The sequence below is a fragment of the Copadichromis virginalis genome, linkage group LG12 (assembly GCF_057382275.1).
Source record: "Copadichromis virginalis isolate Kocher_CV1m ecotype Utaka linkage group LG12, C_Virginalis_male_GT1.1, whole genome shotgun sequence".
Lineage (NCBI taxonomy): Eukaryota > Metazoa > Chordata > Actinopteri > Cichliformes > Cichlidae > Copadichromis > Copadichromis virginalis.
The window spans coordinates 15,857,985-15,881,522 of record NC_140629.1 but is presented as its reverse complement, the minus strand read 5'-3'; the positions used below and the strand labels follow the sequence as shown (position 1 = coordinate 15,881,522).

Below are 23,538 nucleotides of genomic sequence, written 5' to 3'. Positions count from 1 at the left end.
AGACGAGTCTGTACATGAGCCATGGGACATAAGGAGGGGGACATAAAAATGAGATACTCTTCATATTTGTTGCAAGTAAACAAACTTACAAACATAGCAAGGGATCAAATAATTATTTCCCCCACTGTAGCTCTACTGGTTATAGTTATCAAAAGTTTATCCATACAACAATCAATGCATGGTATGTCACAAACTGTAAATCCAGTGCCAAAATGCTGTTGTGAGAAGAGTAGCCTTTCATATGAGCAGTTGTATAAACTGTTCAACTTCTAGATCAGGAGATTAATCTTTTTGTTAAAGTACTCCTTTTATCCCCTGACGTGTCCGTCTGATCTAACAGGTTGTGCAAAACATATTTCGCCTCCAAACTGCATGTATCACATCAGGACAGAAACATGGAGCTAAAGCAGAGCAGGGCGGGGCAGTGCGCATGCGCCGTTCCTCATTGTGGCCCTCCTCTCCTTCGAGCTCGTCTGGGTTTCAGGGACCCGTTATAGGAGTGAATCAAGGTCTACGAGTGCGAGACAGAGGTACAACTTGTCGTTTTAGGCTGCTGTTTTTAGGCCGCACGCTGCGAACTTGACTTCATATATAGAGACATTTTCAGACAGAGGCATTGTTCTCTCTGGGCGTCGACTGGCCAACAAGCGGAGCATCCATTCATCCTTTCATTGGTAGCTGAGGTTTTCCAGTCTCGCTAGCTAGCGTTAGCCAAGAGGCAGGGGGCACCCGTGTCGGAGAGAGCTTCAAAATGTCGGGGTACCAAGGAAAGAAGAACATCCCACGAATTACAGTGAGTTTTGTTTTATTTTATCATATCTGTCCTGCAGTGGAGGTGTATAAAGGGTACGGTGAGCTTCACAGTTTAGACCAAAAGCTAGCCAGCGCTTATCCATCCATTTACACTGACGCTGTCAACAGCAGCAGCAGCAGCAGCCCAGCTCCACATACCGACAGCCTGGGATGGTAACCAGCTAGTGTGCAAGCCTTTTAACAATTCCTCATTTGAAATCTGGGTCTTACAATTTTTTCTCTGTAATGAATACTCAGATCAGGTCATTTAGCTGCCATTATTAGCCCTTATTCTCTCAGAGCATCCTCAGCCTGAAGGGTGTAGTTAACAGGTTTAGACACAGATTCCCTCACTGTGTCGTTTTTCATCTTCCACCTTCTATCCTCCAGCATCCACCATGCCTGCCCTCTTCAGTGGACTATGTGTTTTTTTGTTGTCTTTCTTTCTTGTTTATGGATTAAAAAAAATCCTGATTCATATTCAGTCAAATATTGCTACAGATCCTGATTTGCTAATATACATTAATTTTGCTTTGATTTATGGTGCAGCTCTTCACCCAGACCACACATAATCATTAGGGGGAATGCAGCAGGCTTGCTGTGATAGTTAAAAGAAGTAAAACCTCACTCGCAAAGTAGGTCATTGCACAGCTCCCATCCAAACCCTATGCTTTCATCATGCAGCAAGAGGGCTGATTCTGCAGCATATAGACTCAGCAGCTTTATGTTTGATCACTTAATCACATCAAAATCTTTTATGTACTGGCTGTGTTTCATACAGATGGTTGTCAGGTCCTTCGCAGGTCGATCCAGGGTCATAAACACACGAGTCTGACATCCCAGACACGCCATGCAGACAGCAGCAACTCTACAGCCAGCCTTTCCCAGGCTTTCACACTCAGTACAACACCACCTATTAGTCTGGAGTGAATGAACTAGATAGTTTCACTCTGCAAAGCTTTAAACAAAATGCCAAGGTTAGTCTGAAAAGCACTAGCTGAATTTGTTCAAAGCACACTAAAGCAGGAATAATAGCAGTCCTTTGAAGAATGTGCCTTAAGAGTTTCACAGCAACTTAACCTCTGCTAGCACCATATTGAGGTGCAGTTGTTTGTCGCACAGCTTGATTTTGATTGAGGCTGTGTGTTCTTTTATAGAGTTTGGCTCTTGTATAGGTCTTTTTTCATTTTTCTTTGTAATCTCTAACTGTGTCATATCCATCAATATCCAGAATTTGTCTGTTAATAGTTGATTCATGGTTATTACACAGTAATATTAAAAGAGACATGCCAACGGCTTTTGTCTTTAATTAAAAAACAAAACACAAAACTAAGATTAGGGTCAAACAAATGCTTTTTATTTAAAACAATGACTTAAAGTTATGGTATATCCTCTGATATAGTTTTCCTTTCAGACACACCAAGGTGAAACAGAGTACCCTTTTTGTGCATTTTAAGGATGCGTTGCCAGGAGGGAAGTTCCTTAGCGCCATCTGTTGGACAAACTATGCAAACAAATAATTGAAGGGTGTTTCTTTCATCTCCTCTTTGCTTTTTAACTTTAACATATCCGTGATTCTAAATGCTGAAACGATGGATCAGCAAATAGCTAATATTTCCGATAGTTTCGATTCTGGCTACCCAATATATTTGTGTGGTAATTGTCTGATAATTGATGCATAAAAGATGAAGATGTTGCTTTTTCTTATTTTGGAGTTTATGGTAATGATCAGCATCTGATATATGATTTAGATGTTGGCACATTCATTTTGGAAGTTGAGGACTACATTTGATATTGTATGTGTATACCGCAAGCTCAGTACACTAGCTGCTGACCACTCGGGCACAGAAAGGACACAGGTTAAATGACCCACTTATGTCAGCGCAGTGGTTTGTGAGATCATGTCAGCCATGCCCTGTACACTTAATGCTTCCTGCAGTCTGTAAAGCTGGACACACTGAGTGTTTCCTGCTGTGAGTTTTGCTGCAAAACGTTTTTTTATATCTTCGGAGACCCCAGAAAGCCTTTAGGAGAAGTAGGCCAGCCTGTTATGCTTTCCTTTCATCTCATTCAGGTGGAGGTAATTGTGTCACTCAAGAGCCTGCGCTAAGAATCTTTCCCTCTCTTCAAATGATGTGTCTGTTATGCATGAATAAGTCTACTAAATTAATCCTAGTCATCATGTAGACAGGTTGAGGATTGGTATGGATCAAGCCATGCTTTGCATGAGACTTTGAGCAATCTGGGAAATATTCACAGCTTTAGCTTCGGTCACTCTTCTTTTCTAAAACTGTGTTTGTGGGTAAAAGATTTTCTGTTGAGTCATGGATCAAACTGCTGGCTGCTGGAAGTTAAAATAAAATATTTATTGCTTGGTTTAGCTAATGCTGAGAAAATGCTGTCTCATCCTTTCAGAGTGACCGCCTTCTGATCAAAGGGGCGAAGATAGTGAACGATGATCAGTCGTTTTTGGCTGATATCTACATGGAAGATGGAGTCATCAAGTAAGTCCTTCTTTTTCTGCTTTTGCTTTTTGTAACTTCATTCACTTCTTTATGCCTGATTTTTTTCTTTTTGTTTGTCTCATTGAGGCAAATTGGAGACAACCTTATTGTTCCTGGTGGAGTTAAAATCATTGAGGCTCATGGAAGAATGGTGATGCCCGGGGGTATTGACGTGCACACCCGATTCCAGATGCCTGACCGAGGCATGGTGGCTGCGGATGATTTCTACCAGGGTACCAGGGCGGCCCTGGCTGGGGGGACAACCATGATCAGTATGTGACACATCAGACAGACTTGCTCGTGTATTTTCAGCCAGTTTACACATACAGCGATGTTGTTTTGGGGATTATGACATTGCAGATGTGAATGCCATCAAGCGTATGATTTAATTTAACAGTTTGCTTGTGCACATGAAATCAGACCTGCTTGTTTGTATTCTATAGTTGACCATGTGGTGCCGGAGCCTGGCGTCAGCCTGGTTGCTGCCTTCACACAGTGGAGAGAGTGGGCTGACAGCAAGTCTTGCTGTGACTATTCTCTGCATGTGGACATCACAGAGTGGAACAAAGGCAACCAGGAAGAGATGGAGACTTTAGTGAAGGACCATGGTATGTAGTCGGAGTTGTACTCAGCTCATGTCTCCCACGTACGGCTCAAAATCTTAGACTTATCTGACTTTTTACTGGGGTGGTGAAATGTTGCCATTTCCCTGTTGTAAAAAGTGGTTCTCTGACTGCGTAGGAAAGAAAATCAACCTGCAATAACCTAAAATTTTTGCTGTGCAATTTTTTTTTTATCCTTTTGGTTTTTTTACTTCCTCCCTTCGCTTTGGGTTTTTCCCTCTTTTGCTCTCTTTATTCCACCTTTTGGCTGTTTTCTCTCATAAGTTTTCTTCCTTCAGGTGTCAACTCTTTCCTGGTCTATTTGGCTTATAAGGATGTTTTCCAACTTTCTGACTCTCAGGTATGCTTGGCTGCTGGGATCTCTGCTGAGTCGTCTGTCACAGCACATGTTTTGTAGGCTTTTAGATGTCTTTGGTATAAATGACCCCCAACCCCCCCAATGAGCTCGACCACTTTTCTCCATGTTCTTGTAGATCTACGAGGTGTTCAGTGTCATCAGAGATCTCGGAGCCATCGCCCAGGTTCATGCTGAGAATGGAGACATCATTGCAGAGGTAACGTAGCCCCTTATAAAGTCAGTGATGTCAAACCAGATACTTCAGTATTTGATAATAATGTTTTTGTGGATGTTTTAGGAGCAGAGACGTATTCTAGAGCTGGGGATCACAGGACCTGAAGGTCACGTGCTCAGCCGCCCCGAGGAGGTAAGACTGATGATGTCTAAGAGTGACAAGCGACAGCCTGGATATAGTGTGGAACAGAAGAATCACCTGTGTCTCACCTCATTATCCGCAGGTAGAGGCCGAGGCGGTCAATCGTGCTGTCACCATCGCCAATCAGACCAACTGTCCCCTCTACATCACCAAGGTGATGAGCAAGAGTGCTGCTGATGTCATTGCTCTGGCTAGAAAAAGGGGTAAGAAGAGAAACTTATAAAAATACTTTCTCTTTTTTTACTCTGCTTGTATTCCTGACACGTAGCGTTGACATCATCCTGTCTGCTCCTGCAGGTGCTGTGGTTTACGGAGAGCCCATCTCTGCTAGCTTGGGCACAGATGGTACTCATTACTGGAGTAAGAACTGGGCCAAGGCAGCAGCCTTTGTCACTTCTCCACCACTTAGTCCTGATCCAACCACCCCCGACTACCTCAACTCCCTGCTGTCATGGTAGGTGCTTTAAGCTAGGACATAAACAGCTGTAACGCAGTGATTTGACAGATGTTACAGCTGTGTGCTGCATTTGAATTTTCAGCTGTATCTGTAATCACATTTATTATCGAACACCTGATGACAGCAGATAATCATAACATTTCCATGAGCAGCCTTAATAAAAATGTTACATTTCAAACATTTTCGGATGAATTAATCTAAAATGGCACATTACACATCACACACATGAAGGATATCTCGCTTTGTTTCTTATGTAGCGGGGACTTGCAGGTGACCGGAAGTGCTCACTGTACTTTCCAAACTTCTCAGCGTGCGGTAGGCAAAGATAACTTCTCCCTCATCCCAGAGGGAACCAACGGCACCGAGGAGAGGATGTCCCTAATCTGGGACAAATGTGTGGTGAGCTTAATGTGACCCACTTTTCACGCATTCCAGAAAATTTGGAACATAAAGCAAAATCCCCGGCAAACCTCGCCGCATGTTTACACTCACTGAAATTAAGCGATCTGTTGTCGTGTCACTAAAGGTGACCGGAAAGATGGATGAAAACCAGTTTGTGGCAGTGACCAGCACTAACGCGGCCAAGATCTTCAACCTGTACCCCCGCAAAGGCCGCATCGCCGTGGGGTCCGATGCCGACCTTGTGTTGTGGGACCCAGACGTCACTAAGATCATCTCAGCTAAGAGCCACAACCTGGTCAGATATTTACATAGCTTGTTACGACTCTTGATTCCCAATATATTTAGTCATTTGTGTGTCTTATACATAATGTGACCTAATTCTTAAGCTCAAATGCTCTTTGCATGCTGAGCCTGGTCTGTGTTAGCAAGTGAGGTACTAATATGGTATTAACAGGCAGGAGTGACAAAAGATAGAGAATAACAAGGAATCTGAGTGAAAAATAAGCTTCAAATATATCCTCTGTTTTATTATGCAAATTTTAAATTTAAAAAATGACTTGTTGCACTGTTCACTATACTAAATGGCATCTTGTTAACTGTTTACCCCTTGAAGCCAACTTGACTTAAAGCTCTCAGCTGAGGGGTTTCTGTCATATTTCAGTTGTGCTTATAGACTGGGTGTACATCAGAAGTAACTCTTGGAAAAACCCGGAAACCACATTTTTATTGATATATACTAAAACTGTGGCAAGGACTCCAGACCATTACAGACTACAGGACCACCAAACCCTCCCCCGCATCCTCTGATGTCTCCTTCCTCAACGAGCTCAACAACTTTTATGCTCGTTTTGAGCGAGGGAACCCCACAACCACAACCAAAGCAGACGTGACGCCAGACCACCAACCTCTGACTCTCTCCCCCACCGATGTAGGAGCGGTGCTGAGCAGGATCAATGTCCACAAGGCTGCAGGTCCCGATGGCATCCCCGGGCGTGTTCTCAGAGCGTGTTCTGAGGAGCTTGCAGGAGTGCTGACAGACATATTCAACCTGTCCTTGGCCCACGCTGTGGTACCGGCCTGCTTCAAATCCACCTCCATCGTCCCGATACCCAAAAACTCCAACCCATCTTGCCTCAATGACTACCGCCCAGTAGCACTCACCCCCATCATCACTAAGTGCTTAGAGCAGCTGGTCCTAGCACACTTCAAATCCTGTCTCCCCCCCACCCTGGACCCCCACCAATTCGCATACCGCCAGAACAGGAGCACAGAGGATGCAGTCTCCATCGCACTGCACTCTGTCCTCTCACACCTGGACAACAACAACACCTACGCCAGAATGCTGTTTATAGACTTCAGTTCAGCATTCAATACAATCCACCCCTCACAACTCATCAGGAAACTGACAGACCTGGGCATCAGTTCCCTCATCTGCAAATGGTTACTGGACTTCCTGACCAACCGCCCCCAACATGTCCGGCTGGATAACCGCTGCTCATCTACCATCACAATGAACACCGGTGTACCACAAGGCTGTGTGATGAGCCCTTTCCTCTACTCCCTCTTCACCCACGACTGCAGACCTGCTGATGGTTCCAACACCATCATTAAGTTTGCAGATGACACCACGGTGATTGGCCTCATCAGTGACAACGATGAGGCCGCCTACAGGGAGGAGGTGGATCGTCTGGCTGAGTGGTGCGACACAAACAACCTGCTGCTTAACACCGAGAAGACCAAGGAGCTCATCGTGGACTACAGGAGGAATGCTGACCCACATCCACCCATCCACATTAAGGGGACGGCTGTGGAGCGTGTGAGCAGCTTCAAGTTCCTGGGAGTCCACATCTCCGAGGATCTCACCTGGACGACCAACTGCTCCAAGCTGGTCAAGAAGGCTCACCAGCGCCTCTTCTTCTTGAGGACTCTGAGGAAGAACCACCTGTCCTCAGACATCCTGGTGAACTTCTATCGCTGCACCATCGAGAGCATCCTGACCAACTGTATAACAGTCTGGTACGGGAACTGCTCTGCCTCGGACCAGAAGGCGTTGCAGAGGGTCGTGAAAACTGCCCAGCGCATCGCCGGAGCACCACTTCCTGCCATAAAAGACATCTACAGGAAGCGGTGTCTGAAAAGGGCTGGGAAAATCATCAGAGACCCCAGTCACCCATCACATGGACTCTTCACCCTCCTGCCCTCTGGGAGGCGCTACAGGAGCCTCCGGACTAAGACCACCAGGTACCGGAACAGCTTCTTCCCCACAGCTGTCAGACTCCTGAACTCTGCCTCCTGACATCTGACCCACGTTAACTCATGGACTGAACATACACACACACACACACACAATGGACAACTGTACCCTCAAACACACAATAATAACATGGAGTGAACCACCACTCACAACCACTAGCACTTTATATAGCCTCTGTAGAAACTATCTACACCCTCACTTATCTTAACTGCACTACTGTATAGCTCTGTGTAAACAATCATTCTGTACATACGATAATTTTTAACCCTACAACTGTTTACAACTTGCATAGTTCCCATTTCTGTATAGCTGTATATCTCAGATTCCTGTAAAGTTATTTATTTCATATTCTGTATAGTTTTTCATATTTATATCCTGTCCATATCCTGTACATAGCTTGTACTCACTACAGCCTGTACATACTTATAGTTATAGAATATTCACAACATACTTCATACCGTGTACATTATAACATAATAGACCCATTTCTGTAATATACTTACATATCTATATTATTGCTAATATATATTGTAATATATCTATATCACTAAGCACTTCTGGATGGATGCAAACTGCATTTCGTTGCCCTGTACCTGTGCATGTGCAATGACAATAAAGTTGAATTCTATTCTATTCTATTCTAACTCATCATTAAGGTACAGAGGAGGTCGTCAAATGGTCGCCTTTTTGAGGGAAAGGATTAAAGCAGGCAAAAAAAAAAAAAATCGATATGATGCAATATAAGATATCAGGGAAATTTACTTTTGCTTCTGTACCTCAGATATTTATTTAGGACTTTTAAGAGATTTCTGCTAATCTTGTAAAACCATAAAACTTCTTCGTGTTCCAGGCTGTGGAGTACAACATCTTCGAGGGGACAGAAGTGCGTGGAGGTCCTCTGGTGGTGATCAGCCAGGGCAAGATTGTGTTGGAGGAGGGCAGCCTTCACACCACGGAGGGCTGTGGGCGCTACATCGGCCGTAAACCCTTCCCGGACCACGTTTACAAGAGGATAAAAGCTCGCAGCAGGGTGAGTCCTGTGCGTGTATCTAAGGAGCAGCCACAGCTGCGGAGACCTCATTCTTATAATACGAATGACCGTGTTATTATGTTTAGCTCACAGAGCTGCGAGGAGTCCCGAGGGGTCTGTATGACGGGCCAGTTTGTGAGGTGACTGTGACTCCCAAGGTGATGTCCACAGTTTCCTCGGTGAAGACTTCCCCTGCCAAGCAGCAGCAGCAACAACAGCAGTTTACTCACCAGCCTGTGCGCAACCTTCACCAGTCTGGCTTCAGTCTGTCTGGTGAGTCAGAACACCTGCCAGTTTGCCTTTTTTCACAGCTGGCCATTTAGATTGTCTAATATTTTATTCGAAAATATTTTTAGGCGCCCAAATTGATGACAACGTTCCTCGTCGCACCACTCAACGCATCGTGGCTCCTCCCGGTGGAAAAGCTAACATCACCAGCCTCGGCTAAGCACTTTTTCTCCACATAGCCAGGGAGGGGGGTCGCAGGGCCACACGGGACCAGAGGCTGCTCTTACAAATGTCACATCACGTCCCTTTGCTGATCACCTCCGACTCCCCTATGCAGCCCACACCATTTATTAATATTCACACATACCACCACGTCACCTCATGCAAAGAAAAAAGAAAGCACTATTCCATTTCGCTTCACCGTCTCGAGATAGTTAAATACCGAGGAAGGATCAAGTGAATTGAAGCAGCTCTTTTTTTAATGCTGTTTTCACGGCCAGTTTGATTATTGATGAAATTAATTTGTTTATATTTTTTTGTATATTTTCAGCTGCATGTGATTGTTTATTTGCCCTCTTGGCTCAATAAGCTGACCCAAAAGTCACCCCAAGGAATATTTTAGCAACAGGAACCTTTGGCGGTTGTTCTTCTTGCGCTGTTCGTTTTCCACGTATTAGAATGTTTTGGTGGTTCTCAGACATCAGCCATCTTTAGCTGAAAGCAGAGCCTCTGTTGCCACCGTTAACAATGCTGTTTCTACTGTTATGAGACTGTTTGTTCAGAAATGAGAAATGAGATAGTAGAATATTGTTTTTCAATAACACCTCAAGTCTGCAGTATTTGAATTTATGCTTGGTTTTAAGTTTAAGCCATGTATTGAGCTGAGCAATTCACCTATGTCTTCCTTTAGTGATATAGTTGCACTCTGTTTCCATTTTTTAAAAAAATATTGTCTTTTTGATGTTTTATGTTTTAACATTTTTAAGTCATTTTGGAAAACGCTGACTGCACTGAAAGGAAAAGAAAAGGGTATTTTTAGGGTTAAACCACTCATTTAGCTTCACCCCGGGGGAGAAATTGCTAGTGTTCTGCCTGAGAAACACACTCTTCCCTCATTTCTTCCTCACGTTTTTTCCCCTCATGTTGGTTGATAGGTTGTCTGGGCAAAAAGCTTCCAATAATAGCAACACTGGATGTGGTTAAGGATATAGTCAGTCGAAGAAGCTCGATTGGAAGGTTTGCCCACAACCTCTCTGCACCTGGTGCTATAAATATATATATAAAAATATATATGACCATTGCTGTATATGTGCAGATGATGTCACAGCAGTCGTGTAAGCTTTGTAATAACAGCAGCCGGGGTCGAGTCACCAGTTACCCAGTTTTAACAGAACACGTTTTGCACCTGTAACAATCCAAATGGTTGAAACTGTATGTGAGCTTGCAACTTTTTATTTGTAACAGATTTGTCTGTATGTTTTAGGATATGTGTTGAAATACTTGCCTGCCTGTTCTGTAAAGATATTGATAGCACACTGTATCTATGAAGGCTCTTTAAAGATGTGAAACGATGAGTTGTTTTTTGAGACCTGATGAAAAAAAGAAATGCTTCTGTATGTACATGAAACCCCCCACACAGTGTGCTGATGATGTGTCCACTGTTCTCGGTGTTAGTGTTGTGAATGAATTACCGGGTATATCGTTTTCCTTCCTCTCTATCTATCTGCCTGACGTTGTCAACACCAGATTCACTCAAGCTAGTAACCGTATCGGTCACACAGCGTTGTGCAGCCATACTGTAAACACTGGATTTTTCCCCCCTCCTCATTGCCTTGTCAAAGTGTAGGTTTTGTATGCCAAGCTATAATGTGAAGTGATTTACATTTGGGAAACTTTCTTGATAATGGTCATTGGGTTGTAATGTTGAGCACTGTTGTTTGCCCTTCTCCACCTAGTGTGATACTACTGCTCATGTATGTTTTGTAGGATACCAGAGTTTGGGAGGAAATCATCGATCCTGTCAGCATTTGGTTGTGTTGACTTCAGTGGATTAAAATAATAAAAATAAAACCTGTGGTACTGACTTCTTTCTTTTTTCTAATAAATAAAAGATGTTTTGACACCAGGAAAATACAAAACACACTGTTGTGTAGACCAAGTCCTTGGGACCCTCATGGTTCAAAAAGTGTTTTGATCATAGTTACAGTCTTGGATAATTATCCAAGAATTATTTGAGATTCTTGAGTTCAGACATTTAATTCCACTCTCCCAGTGATTTAAAGAATATGAGCTTTCAATATTCATTCAGATGTTTTCTAGAATGGGGTTAATTTTCTTCTGTCATTAGACAGTTTTTCTTATGTACATTTTCAACATGTTCAGCTAGTTTGTTCTTCTGTGTGAATTTCAGTTCTGCACTTTGGCTGTCAGGTGAATGACTCGGTGTATTTCACATCATTAAACATTGTTTTCCAAAGATTCAGCAATTATAAAAATTCAGCTCAAACCATTCAGCTATTAGCATTTACACTGCATTTTCTACAGGAAATGCATTCTCTAGTGTTATTTACCAGTTTCACTTACTGTTGTTGACATGTTAAGAGTTAAGTTGAAATTCTATTATAAATATTAACATCAGTATGTTATGTTAACAACACTTGTGAAGGTATTTAGAGAACCGTAAGAGACTCTTATAAACATCTGAAAGAAAATCATCTTTAATCATAGATGGAGACTTGTGCAAAAAATATTATTTTTAATTAATTATATTTTTTAATTTGATTTCAGTTTCTCTGTCAGTCAGTTTCTTTCGGTCTGACACAGCAACTGCACAGAATTTTTAATTTTTGGAAGAAGCCTTTTTTTGTCTTCTGTTTGATTTTAAGGTCTTCAGACTCCTCTGTCTCAGCTGTCTCAGACATGGATGCAGTTTCAGCAGAAAGTTCCTCACAGAGACCATTAGGCACTGGCAAACTTTCAGAAAGGAGTTCCTCACTGGGAAGAACATTCAACACTGGCACATTTTCAGAGGGAAGTTCATCAACTGGTGGAACATCGGGCGTTGAAGGACTGTCTGAAGGAGGTTCTTCATTTGGAAGAACATCAAACATTGGAAGACTTGAAGGGGGCTTAAAGATATTGGATACGTGATTCTTTGCTACACCAGCAATCGTCTTGAGCAGCACTGGTGCAAAGTTTGCAATGTTGTTAAGTAGAACTTCCTGGTTCTTGTCTTTAAGAATTTAAACGGAATCGTTCATCATGCTGAGGAGTTTAAGTGTTCTGTAGAATAAGGCTATTTAAATATCTTTTAAACATATTTAAAGCACCACAGAAATATTTCAAGACTGTAGCTGGACTGTTAATTGTATGTCAGATGTGACCCACTGAAATTAAGGAGGTATAGCCTCTGGAAATTTAAGGAGCATCCGGGCTATGTCCCTTATTTTATTAATATTGTTCACTGCCCATACCTGAAACAGAAAACACATTTACAGTGCAGTTTTGTTCAGAGGTTATGTAAAAAAAGAAATCTCCAAATTACTTGTGAGTGTTCTAGACTTACCAGTTTCAGAAGAGGTTTGGCGTCGTCTCCTTCAAAGTCTTTTAATTCAAACTCCCAAAGCCTTCAAAAGAAAACAAAAAAGAGGTTTTCTGTCAGCATTTACGCTTCATCGCAAACAGACTTTCAGGTTTCACAGTAACTTAATCTCCTGTTTTAATTTTTATGTTTTTTCCCGACTATAAAATTACACCATGTGTTTAAAAAAAAAGCATAAATAAAACCTGGCTGCTCGTTTGATCACCGAGGACTCCAGCGGTGTGGCTCACGTAGTGTTTGTCTTTTGGGAAAATCAGGCCGGTGTAATTTAGGTGACTTTCACAACGTCTCACACACTCATCTGTGTTTTCCAGCCATCTTTGTCATAGTTTAACAGCATAATCAGATATGATGTTATATGGTAATAAAATAGCTCATGCAGTGAATAAGGGGTAACACCCTGATAAGCAATGCTTCACTTACTCTTAGTTAGGGTGTCGTTGATTCGAAAGCTGCACAGCACTTTGTCAACATTTCGGGCGGGAAGGAATCCACTTCCTCTCACCACCACTTGGAAGGACTCTGACAAGGCGAAGAGAAACACATTATGTCACCTCATCTATAAAATATTATTGAAAATAAATGAAGTTATTTCATCTTCTTTGGTCCAAAGTAATCCCAAGCAGCAGTTTACATACACTCGTGTTGAGCATGAATGTCGTGGCAATTTGGAGCTTTTAATAATTTCTTTCAACAGTTCTTTTTCCAGGGGAAATTAGTTTAAAACAAGAACTGGGTGTGCAAGTTGGATTTTCTCTAATCCACACAGGGTCAAGTGTGGATTCCCCTCAGATGAGAGGAAAATGGCGTTCAGGAAAATCCAACAGTTCCATGAACTTCGACACAATCAATCACTCAATTTTACTGGATAAATTGGAAAGATATGGTATTCGAGGGAAAGCTGGTAACTGGTTAAAAAGTTACCTAACAGGTCGGGAACAATATGTTAGCATAGGGCATTACCATTCAGAGAAACTTGGATGTGGTGTTCCCCAAGGGTCAGTGTTGGGACCAAAACTTTTCAATGTATACATAAATGATATTTTTGATGTTTCTCAAGTACTTAAACTCATACTGTTCGCAGATGACACCAACATATTTTTCAGTAGCGATGATTATACTGATCTTGTAATGACTGTAAACAGGGAGCTAAAATTAATAAAAAAATGGATGGACATAAATAAATTATCATTAAATATAAATAAAACTAAAGCAATGTTTTTTGGTAATTTAAAATATAATATAGAATTACCAATTATCATTGAAGGTGTACCAATTGATAATGTGAGTGAAAACAAATTTTTGGGAGTTATAATTGATAACAAAATTTCATGGAAACCCCACGTCAGACACATAAAAACCAAAATTTCCAGAAGCCTCGCAGTTTTGAACAAAGTGAAACAATTCCTTGATAAAGATGCACTTCGTACTCTGTACTGTACCCTGGTTCTTCCATATCTTACATATTGTGTGGAAGTGTGGGGAAATACATATAAAAATACAACTAATCCATTAGTCACAGTACAGAAACGAGCATGCGTATTATTCACAAGGCTGGTTATCTAGATCATACTCACAAATTCTTTCTTCAGGCAAAGTTACTTAAATTCCAGGATCTGGTTAATTACAATACATCCATAATTTTGTATAAAACTTTTACTAAACTTTTACCGGCAAATTTACAAACTAGATTTGAAATTCGAGAAAAGGTTTATAATGTGAGAGGCTTTGGAGAATTCAAATTACCCAGAACTCGAACAACCCGTAAAGGTTTTTGTGTGTCTGTATGTGGTGTGAAAATCTGGAACAGTCTGAGTTTACAATTGAAACAATGCAAAAATATTCATAGATTTAAATTTCTCTACAAACAGTTGGTCTGGTCACAGTATACTCAATGATGGGTTTTAGTGTGCTCTGTAATGTCTGTCCTCTTACCATTGCTGGTATGGATTCCAAAATAAAAAATAAAAAATAAAGTGTGCGTATGTATGTACATATATGTACTTGTGTGTGTAGATATATATGTATGTATATGTATGTGTGTCTGTTACTTGTAGTTATTACTGCCTGTTACCTGTGGTAATGCAATTTATAATTTATATATTCTGTATTCAGTTATGAAGGCTCTAATTGTTGGTTGCGAGCTGCCGCTTAGATGCTTGTATCTGCCCGGGGCTGTTGATGGGTCTGTATGCAATGATGGGCGTAGCTGCGGGAAGTTTATTGTTTTTTTTTGTTGATGAGTGAGTATAGGGGTGGGATTTAATAAGTTTTCTTCGTCCCACTCCTTTTTCAGGCAAGTTTTGTTTTTTGTTTTGTGTATTTTATGTTCAATATAGGTATTTGTTGTGCCTGAAAATGAATAAATAAATGAAATGAAATGAAACTAGAAACCACACGACAAAAATTCCCTTCACTGTCCCAGTAAAGGGAATTTCACATCGCTTATTATTATTTAAGATGTAATGAAAACATTGCCTCACTTACCCATTTTCCCTGGGTGATGACATCATAAAAAATGATGTCATCCCCCATTTGTCCAATGCTATTCGGCCTCTCTGCATGTCCAGACTTCTCAACCTGAGTTGTCCCTCTGAGATATTCTGTCTAATCTCGACCATCCTGGTTGCTCTGACTTTGCCTCATGTCTTTTTGTCAGTGTTACCATCTCCAATCCATACATCACTACCATCTTGTAAACCTTTCCTTTCACTCTTTCTGCTATCCTTCTGTCACAAATCTTCTGTAGTGCTCTTTCTCAGCGTGAAGCCATGCTGCTGCTCGCTAATTGTCACATTTTTCCCATATCTCCACAGTACGGCTCATCAGCTTTATCCCTCTGTAGTTACTACAGCTCTGTGGAATCCAATCCACCCACCACAATAATACTAAACACCCCAACAGTTTATCCATGCCTCAAGTATCCTGTGTTGATCTTGAAATTGTTAATTAATGACTTGCTACACTAAGAATTCTGTACATGTGTTATAATTCATCCAACTACAGCAGCCTGTATTATAACAAAATGTATTTTCATTGTTTTCATTGTCTTACATATTTGTATATATTATACAAATTATATAATATTATATTTTCCTTAAGCCTAGTAAAGACCATTTAATTTAAATACTAATGATTATAGAGCACACTATAGTTATGGGAAAACATTTGCACTGTTGCAAACAAATAGTTGCTTTGCAATTTGACAGAAAAACTGATTAAATAATAAACTGTGATTAGACTTAGCACTCAAGCTGAGGCCAAAAAACAGTGCGTGCAACGGTTCACCTGTCTCTGCTGCAGGAAATTAGATTATGAGTCACCGCTGGGTTCTGACTGACACTATTTCGTTGTGTGGGGAATAATCGATTGAGTATTTCACATGCAAAGATGGCTGCAACTGCCTTCCTTTGCAGACGAACAGCAGGGGTCCCAACTGTGTGAGTGTTAATAAAGACTTCTAATAAAGTCAAACAGCTGGATGCAACAAAAACACCTCAGGGTAACATTTTGTCAAACTAGGATTAGGCTACAGTCACTGGTGAGTCTCATTAAACAGCCTTTCGCAGGCAGGGCTGTGCCAGCACTGGCAAATCAGGCGTCTTTAATTTAATTAATTACATTTAATTAAAAATAATTTTTTAGTTTAGTTGAGTTTTTTTTTATTATCTGGTGTCTATTGTGTCTGATGCTAAGACTAAAATATGCCTTTTGACCCAAACATTAATTCATTATGGACTGGCTTTAATCATTTATTAATATTATTTTTATTTATTTATTTATTTAACTCAGTGTGAGATTTATTTCAGCAGTGTAAGAAGACAAAAGATTGTGACACGGAGAGAGTTGGCAAACCTGCCTTACATTTGGTGTGAAAATAAACACTATCCATCTTCTGTTCATATGAATATTATTAGAATGTGACTTTGAGGGCTCTTTAATAACAGGGGTGAAATTTTCTAGATAATTAATTAATATTAATAACAATGATTTGTAATTAACGTGAATATTTCTCACTCTATTATAATTAAAAATGGTTTTTCCTTCAGCTTGTTTTTATCTTGTATACTTTTACTTAAGTAAATCTCCTGATTAAAATATCCTGAAATAAATTAACTGTAATTGATTCACTGGGACTAGTGCTTTTATATATTGTACCATCGTTTCCGGGGACTTTTTTAAGGATGTGCAACTCTGTAACAATCCTTTGCAAAAGGATCTATGTGGACGTGCATGCAGAGAGGCAGTGAGACACTAGGTGGAGCCACAGGGTTGTGGTTCTCACTCTCCTTTTATGTTCCAGCTCCTCAGTCGCTTCTTCCCACAGGGATGCTTCCAGCAAAAATGAACCGAACATGACATCTCCGTCACACTGAATGCTCACATCAGTTAAAAACTTCTGTGATTATGTAGAGTGAAGCCCCTGGCTGTTTGACAGTTGTCCAATATATGGACAACTGTCAAATCAGTGCGCACGATGAGCGCACTGATTAAACCGGAGAGGGGAATCCTTTTATGTCAACATCTTCACCCACTGATGAAAGCTTTAGAAAGGAAGAAGAAGAAGAAAAAAACACATCAGGGAGTTTACAAAGCTAAACCCTCTTGGGGAAGTGCAACCATGAGTCATCAGCAGCACTTGCTTTGCTGTCAATCCAGTGAAACAGACAGTGCTATTATAAGACCACAATCCCTCCCAGAATTGATTTGTCATGACCACAACATCATCCACAAGTAAGTGAAGGCAGTAAGCCTTACATTTATTCCCTCTTCAGGTTCAGTGATTGTAGTGATTGTCTGCACTTTTTTTCAGTTTATCAGAGCAAACGCACAATAAAGAATAGCGAAGATGGCATACCCTGGAATTTAACCCTAAATACACGGTGTTAGGCTGCTGGATAAAAACAGTGGGTGTTTCTGGTGAAACAGAGGAGAATCGCTCTTGATCTGCTCCACTCTGCGTCTGACTCCCACAACCCCTAAGTTCTAATTATAGTATTCATTGCAGCTATTGCATTTGGAAGATGGTATAACTTTATAAAGCGCTGCACACAGGTATTTTGCTGGTTGAGATTTTTCTTTATAATCCCAGGGCTCTATGGAGAGATAACAGAGGGAGATGTGAATTAGGTCGTCTGTACCATCTGTACGTTATTGCTGGAGCTGGCAGCTCTACTCCTAATGGCATCTGCGCAGGGACGTGTGATTTACAGGTTCACAGTCAATAACAGCTCGGACACAGATGAGCACTCCGGCTGCACTCCCCTGGGGTTGAAAGCTGTCGACTCCCCTTTTACGACTGAACTCCAGCGTACAGAGAGGAAGACTGGCTTAAAGATGCCGAGCGCATCTCTTCCTCCTCGCACCCACAAAGAGAGTACACCATGGTGCTACAGAGTGAGCAGCAGGAGAAAACAAATCGATAGCGCTGGCAGAGGTTGTCCTTTGCCCTTTGATGCCTCTGCGTAAACAAAGACACTTTGCAGTCTGGAACTCCCACTGAACACTCACATAAGAAGAAGTACACTAGACAGCGCACACCGAAGACCTGACGAAGGCCAAAGCAAAGATTTTCTTTCTGTGTGAAATGTGGCTAAAAAACCCCCCAACAAAAACCAAAAAAAAGGACAGAAACACAAAGAGTAGAGACTGAGAGAAGAAAGCCTGAGACTGTGTGTGACTTATCATGACATCGCTAAATCTGGTAAATTTTTCTAAGAGGCTTGGAGTCGGTCAGGATTGAGGCCAGCAACCACAAGGTCAGTTAAAATTCCACTCAAGTATATTAAGACATCCATCTGGCACAGCTCAGAGGTACATGTAATTGTGGGAATGTGAATAGATGAACTAGAAATGCTGAGGGGCTATATATTAGGCAAATAAAACCCAGTTTGACAGAAAAAAGAACATTTTAAAAAGAAAAAGAAAACAAAGAGAATAAATAACACAAAGGTCCAAAAATGTCCTCATGAATCCCTTGCTAGGAGTATGTCTTACAAATTTATTGTATGTGACACAGAAGTATGTGAGGTCTCTCGGTTTCCACTGTGTACAGAGCAGTACACAAGCAACAATTTCACCACAGGAGCAGGAAGCAAAATCTGGAGACAACAGGAGCACCACTGATCAGCATTTCAGAAATTATTGTCGAACTCATGCAATATATAAGAGCCCCCCTCGTCACAGCTTTAGACATTTCAACTGCTTTTCTTGAATATAAAATGTGTAAACATATAGAAAATCTTTTGCTCTTTTTGGTTTTTCTTCATACGAGCACTTCCCAGATTTGATCGTTTCCCTTATTAGCTGTATCTTGCAGTGCAAAGCTAAAAATCTGCTTTCTTGTGATAACATCAAGATTAAAAAAAAATCACAGAAAGCTTTCAAAGCTGAGATGAAATTTGAAATTGAAATGTAAAAGCAGCCATTATTTCACCACCAGCTCATTCCATTGTGATGTTAACGGAGGAAAAGGGCATTTATTCTCATGTGCGACCTTGAAAGGCTACTCATAACAAATGGATGAAGCGATACAGTGGCTATACTGGCTCTCCTTTTTCCGATAGGGACAGCTGATGGATTTTAATGGTGGGAAGGTTTCTGGTGGAGGTGGGGTGGGCGCAGCCGGACTCCCGCGTGGGAGTCCTGGCCCTGAGGATGCAGCAGCAGGTCCGATGTAAGCTTTTATTGCAGAGTTTGGCCACTTTCGCTCTGCTCGTTTCAGCTGGTCCAGAATCGCCCGCGGGGGCTCCGGAAAAGACCTTCCATTCCCGGCTGTCCCTGGAGGAAGGAGTTCTCGAGAGGGCCATGGAGGAGGAGGGGCTGAGCCGAGAAGGAGGCCCCCTGCTGTCGAGGCCCAGGGTGAGGGGCTGGCCGTGACCCTGCATCTGACTCTGATGATGGTGGTGTGGTCTGGGAGTCGTCCTCAAACAGTGAACTCCAAGTAAACTCTGGAAAGCTTTTTTAAACTCCTGGTTGGAGCATGGGTAGATGATGGGGTTGATGCAGCTGTTGAAGTAACCGAGCCAGAAGGTGATCTTGAAGACGGTGTCTGAAGGTCTGTATGCAGGGAAGATTGAACCTGCAGGGACATCAGACACACATCAGAGACATAATAAAAGATAGAGATGACTGGGAGCTCTCGGGGATGATGTGGCCCTCAGGTATATAAATCTGTGGGAGCATTCTGTCGCACAATGTTTGTTTCGCACACCTAAACAGAATCTGCCATTCAAGACATTTTACTAGTCACCTTTCTCGGGACAAATCACTAGCGCTCATCCTCCGGATATGCAATTCATAACAGTTCATCCAGTAGTTATTGAGCTGCTTCAGTCTGGATTGAAGTGGTTAACTGACCAACGCTGCCTCAAGCTGTGCTGTTACTGTGGCTAAACCAAATTTGAGCCAGTTTTCAGAGCTCCAATTACATGCTGTGCTCTATTTGTGTTTTTTTTAAAGAACACATGATCCCTGAGCAAAAATCTGTTCCAGATCTTCCCTTACACACTTCTCTATATTCTTCAGACACTAAGACATTAAAAAAAATACAAGGAACCCTTTCTTGAAAAATACAATTATAATTTGGCATGCAGCTCATAAATATGTGGGCGATCCTCCATCGCTTTCGCAATTTACCCCTATTTGAGGAAATGAAAAGTTCACGCCTGGTAAAAGTGATGGAGGATTTAAAATATGGAAAAATAAAGGCATTAAAAAAAATTAAAGACCTATATGCAGATGGCATGCTGCTCACATTTGATCAGTTGTGTAAAAAATATTTAATACCCCCAAAGCACTTTTTTAAATATTTACAATTGAAAAACTATTTGTCATCAAAACTGCAAAGGATTGCTGAACTTCCACCATTGACAAAAATAGAGGAGGTATGCATTAAGAATACAAAAGGGAAAGGTTTTCTCTCTATATATTATAATTTACTGATGCTTTCCTCCAAAGACTCAGCAGCAGATAAACTGGATGCTTGGAGAAGGGAGATCCAAGAGGACATAGATGAAAATGACTGGAACCAGGCTTGCTTAAAAGCACAAAAACAAACAATAAACACACGCTTTAAACTACTGCAATATAAATGGCTCATGAGAACCTATATAACACCTGTCAAGCTTCATCATATGTCCAATGATATTCCGGCCATCTGTACTAAATGTTTAGTTGAAAAAGGAACTCTTCTTCATTGTCTATGGGAGTGTCCTAAAATCCAGGACTTTTGGAAAGATGTTATCAAATATCTGTCCGAAGTGTTTAAGGTAAAAATCCCTTTAAAAGGAAAACTCTGTGTACTTGGAATATATCCAAGGGAATTTAAGCAATCGGGGAAAAAAACTAAATTACTGGACTATGGACTACTTCAAGCCAGAAGAGCCATTGCGCTATGTTGGAGGAGTATGGATGCTCCCTCCAAGGGCAAACAATGGGACTTTGTGTCAGGGTCCTGGGACTGGGCGACCCAGGATCCCTGAGCAGTCATGTATTATATGATTATTATTATATGTATTTTGGTGTTGCTGCTGCTCTTCTCCATGCTTGTAGATTTGAGTGTGTGTGTGTGTGTGTGTCTGCGGGTATGCTTGGAGGATGGAGCTCAGCCACCTGCAGGCCTGAGGGGTGTGGCCCTGCGGAAGGACTGGCCACACCCGAAGTCACACACCTGCTGCTGATCAGGCCTCGTCGGGGGAGCTACTTAGGAGAGAGTTGGAGCTCCCACCGACGCGGGATCATTTCCTTGAGACTCCACGTTAGTCGTCCCATTGAATTGAGTTAATGTGTGTAAGTGTATGCCCGCGGTTATTTGTGTCCTGACGGCTGCGTCTATTGTTTCCCGCAGGAGGAGCGTGGAAGGCACGAAGAGCAGCGAGCACCGGGGGGTGCTGACACGGGAGCGGAGAGCACAGAGACACGAACTATTCACGCAGAGACACGACACGGGAGTCTGGGAGAACACAGGGATTTATTGTTGTTTTTGTTCCACTCTGTAAATAAACACACTGTTTATACATAGAGCACCGCGCCTGGGTCCTCCTCCTTCCCCGCATCCCCACGGTCTGCCAGCCAGACCGTGACACTTTGTGAATATGTGGAAGCCATATATGGAAATTTTAGGGAGTGGAGGTGAAGGACATTTATGAAAAAGAAGGAAAAGAAGAAGGGAAGGAAGGGAAAATCTTGTCTATCCTAACCCATTGTATTTTTGTATTACTGTGAGAACTATGCTCATTTCTACATTTGAATGTGATGTAGGCAGGTCTGATGTATGGATGGATGTGTGAATGTGAGGTTGTTCACATTTGTTTGTATTGTACTATAAAAAATTTCAATAAAAATATATGGAAAAAAAAAAAGAACACATGATCCCAAGCTGTTGGAAATCACACCACTTCACCCGTCTACGTGTCACACTTTATTTCTAATTGTTTTATCCAAGTTCCACTTGATAGAAGCTTCCTCTTTGCCGCCAAGGTTAAGGATTTTATTAAAATTGATCCCGGATACTGTGCTGCTTTTGATTAGAGCGAGCGGGGAATGTGAGTGGGATCTTTAATGAAGTGGCAAAGGTAATGGCTTAATGGACGCATTACATGCAGGCCTAGTCCTCATTGTATTCAGTGGCTGGCAGTGAAACATTAAAATAATGAAACGGCTGACTTCTTGTGTGGCTGCACTATATCTGTCTATCTGCCATCTATTTTCAGAGGCAGGAGAGAAGCTGCCTTGTGAAATGTTTTATTGGCCAAGCTCCTGAGAGGGTTAAGCCTCGGGAGAAAAAAAAATGTGATTGTGATATAGAGATGGATAGAAAGAAGAGGCGGAGAGAGTTGGAGAGCAAATTATTTTGTGCCTGGCTATGCAGCTAATGCATTTTATCCCCAGCTGTGCCAAAACCCCCCAATTCTATAATTGCCCGTACCCCTTGATAGATTCATTGTTGGAATAAAAATAGAAGAGGAGTGCAACTGTTGGGTGAATGTGTTGACGCACTCAATGATGCAGCGGTGTCTGCTGCTGAATGCACACATTTTTGTTTTTTGTTTTTCTGCTGATTGAATTCATTCAGATTGAAAATTTCCAGCCAGCTGCTTGCATGGGATGTGATATTAATCCGGTTTAGCGTCTGCATCCACTGACACTTTTAATCTGAACAGTGCGACATATGTAAGAGTGATGAATATGATCACATGATCAGCGCTCCCTGAATGTGGATATACAGCACGCTGTGTGTTCAGAGCTCTAGATGTCGTGTTTTTGTTGTTCTTAATTTCTCAAAGAGTTTTAAGACTGCATTAAAGTATATCAAGAACTATAGAGAAGACGGGACCAGCATGGAAGCTGCCATCATTGGAAAGAAAATAAGCAAATGTCCCCATATATTTACATCAAGGGCCAAAAAAATAAAAATAAAATCTTCCATAAATCTCTGAAACTGTAACATTTCCAAATTTTTAATCTAATTTAGGTGCTTATGTATTATGTTTATTGTTATTTTGTTTAACCCATTTGTTTCCTGTTTTTCAAACTGATTTTAATCATATTTAAGCTCAATTTAAATATAATCAGTGCCTGTATAACTCTTATTCGTGCTATGTTGCCTTCAGCTGCAATAAGGAAACAAAGGTTGTCTATTTGTTGCTCATTTTGACAGTACTATCTGTATTAAGACTATTACTTCCATACACTCGTGGCCACTTCATTAGATACACCTGTTCAACTGCTTGTTAATGCAAAAAAAAAAAAAAAGTCAACCAATCACATGGCAGCAACACAATGAATTTAGATATATATGCATGGTCGAGATGACAGGCTGAAGTTGACTTTTTCAGATTTTCTCTGAAAAAGGGAAAATAGAGAAGACAAGAAGAATCCTGTGCTGTAACAATCAGACAGTAGGGTTAGATTTTGACATAAACAACATGAAA

The 23,538-nt window shown here is 41.4% G+C and overlaps 2 protein-coding genes and 1 long non-coding RNA gene across 4 annotated transcripts in view; 2 read left to right on the top strand and 1 right to left on the bottom strand.

Moving 5' to 3' along the window:
- The first annotated feature begins 425 nt into the window (after positions 1-425).
- dpysl2a (dihydropyrimidinase like 2a) lies at positions 426-11,086 on the top strand. Its single transcript, XM_085474961.1, has 14 exons — positions 426-793; positions 3,208-3,296; positions 3,384-3,568; positions 3,740-3,904; positions 4,198-4,259; positions 4,393-4,473; positions 4,555-4,623; positions 4,715-4,835; positions 4,930-5,086; positions 5,347-5,488; positions 5,616-5,786; positions 8,596-8,775; positions 8,862-9,048; positions 9,132-11,086. The coding sequence occupies exons 1-14, from the start codon at positions 752-754 to the stop codon at positions 9,221-9,223; spliced, it is 1,743 nt and encodes a 580-aa protein (XP_085331087.1). The 5' UTR covers positions 426-751; the 3' UTR covers positions 9,224-11,086.
- Positions 11,087-18,327: 7,241 nt separating this feature from the next.
- Positions 18,328-23,538, bottom strand: part of adra1aa (adrenoceptor alpha 1Aa) — a 42,719-nt gene continuing 37,508 nt past the window's right edge. For both annotated transcript variants that reach the window (XM_085474959.1, XM_085474958.1), the window contains one exon: positions 18,328-19,685. In XM_085474959.1, coding sequence (XP_085331085.1) covers positions 19,144-19,685 — 542 coding nt within the window. In that variant the 3' untranslated portion in view covers positions 18,328-19,143. The remainder of the gene's footprint in view (positions 19,686-23,538) is intronic.
- On the top strand, positions 21,032-22,001 carry LOC146696708 (uncharacterized). Its single transcript, XR_014923325.1, has 2 exons — positions 21,032-21,362; positions 21,453-22,001. It is a non-coding gene; the product is annotated as an uncharacterized LOC146696708 (long non-coding RNA).

Bases quoted from the DNA above. Each gene is read 5' to 3' on its own strand.
- dpysl2a (XM_085474961.1), top strand. From the start codon at position 752: ATGTCGGGGTACCAAGGAAAGAAGAACATCCCACGAATTACA. The intron at 3,905-4,197 runs GTATGTAGTCGG...TTCTTCCTTCAG, and splicing joins GACTTTAGTGAAGGACCATG to GTGTCAACTCTTTCCTGGTC. The intron at 4,260-4,392 runs GTATGCTTGGCT...ATGTTCTTGTAG, and splicing joins TCCAACTTTCTGACTCTCAG to ATCTACGAGGTGTTCAGTGT.